We start from the raw sequence: 678 nt of genomic DNA, 5'->3' as shown, positions 1-678 counted from the left end.
CTCACCGGGCTTGTCCCCGCAGCGTGGCCGCAGGACGAGTATGTCGTGGAGTACTCGCTGGAGTACGGCTTCCTGCGGCTGTCCCAGGCCACGCGACAGCGCCTCAGCATCCCCGTCATGGTGGTCACCCTGGGTGAGTGTCCCTGGGCCGAGGCACGGGGCTCTGGGACAGTGCTGGGGCCGTCTCCTCCCTCTGGCTGCAGGAAGCTGCCTCCCTCCACGGCATCCGGGAGCGGGAGGGTCACGGTGCTGCCCGGGTAGGGGCCCTGGCCAGACCGCACCCGTCCTGTGTCTCCCCCCGCCCCCCAGACCCCTCGCGAGACCAGTGCTTCGGGGACCGCTTCAGCCGCCTGCTGTTGGCCGAGTTTCTGGGCTACGACGACATCCTCATGTCCAGCGTCAAAGGCCTGGCCGAGAACGAGGAGAACAAGGGTTCGCGGGCTCCGGCGCCGGGTGGGGGCTGGGCGGGGCGGCAGCTGCGCAGGTGCTCACGGCCTCCCCCTGCCTCCCCCTGCCTCCCCCTGCCTCCAAGCAGGCTTCCTGCGGAACGTGGTGTCCGGCGAGCACTACCGTTTCGTGAGCATGTGGATGGCTCGCACGTCCTACCTGGCTGCCTTCGTCATCATGGTCATCTTCGTGAGTCCCATGGGGGCCGGGGGGCGGGGCGGGGGGCGAGCG

At 70.1% G+C, this 678-nt stretch overlaps 1 protein-coding gene across 1 annotated transcript in view; it reads left to right on the top strand.

Annotated features, from left to right (window-relative positions):
* TMEM259 (transmembrane protein 259) overlaps positions 1-678 on the top strand; it is a 9318-nt gene that overhangs the window by 6378 nt on the left and 2262 nt on the right. The window contains 3 exon segments of the mRNA XM_077760594.1: positions 23-133; positions 310-432; positions 536-678. The exon segment at positions 536-678 is cut by the window's right edge and continues 87 nt beyond it. Coding sequence (XP_077616720.1) covers positions 23-133; positions 310-432; positions 536-678 — 377 coding nt within the window.

The sequence above is a fragment of the Crocuta crocuta genome, unplaced genomic scaffold (genome assembly GCF_008692635.1).
Source record: "Crocuta crocuta isolate KB4526 unplaced genomic scaffold, BGI_CrCroc_1.0 scaffold443, whole genome shotgun sequence".
Lineage (NCBI taxonomy): Eukaryota > Metazoa > Chordata > Mammalia > Carnivora > Hyaenidae > Crocuta > Crocuta crocuta.
Note: the sequence above shows the minus strand (reverse complement) of the source record. Positions and strands in the feature narration are given on the sequence as shown.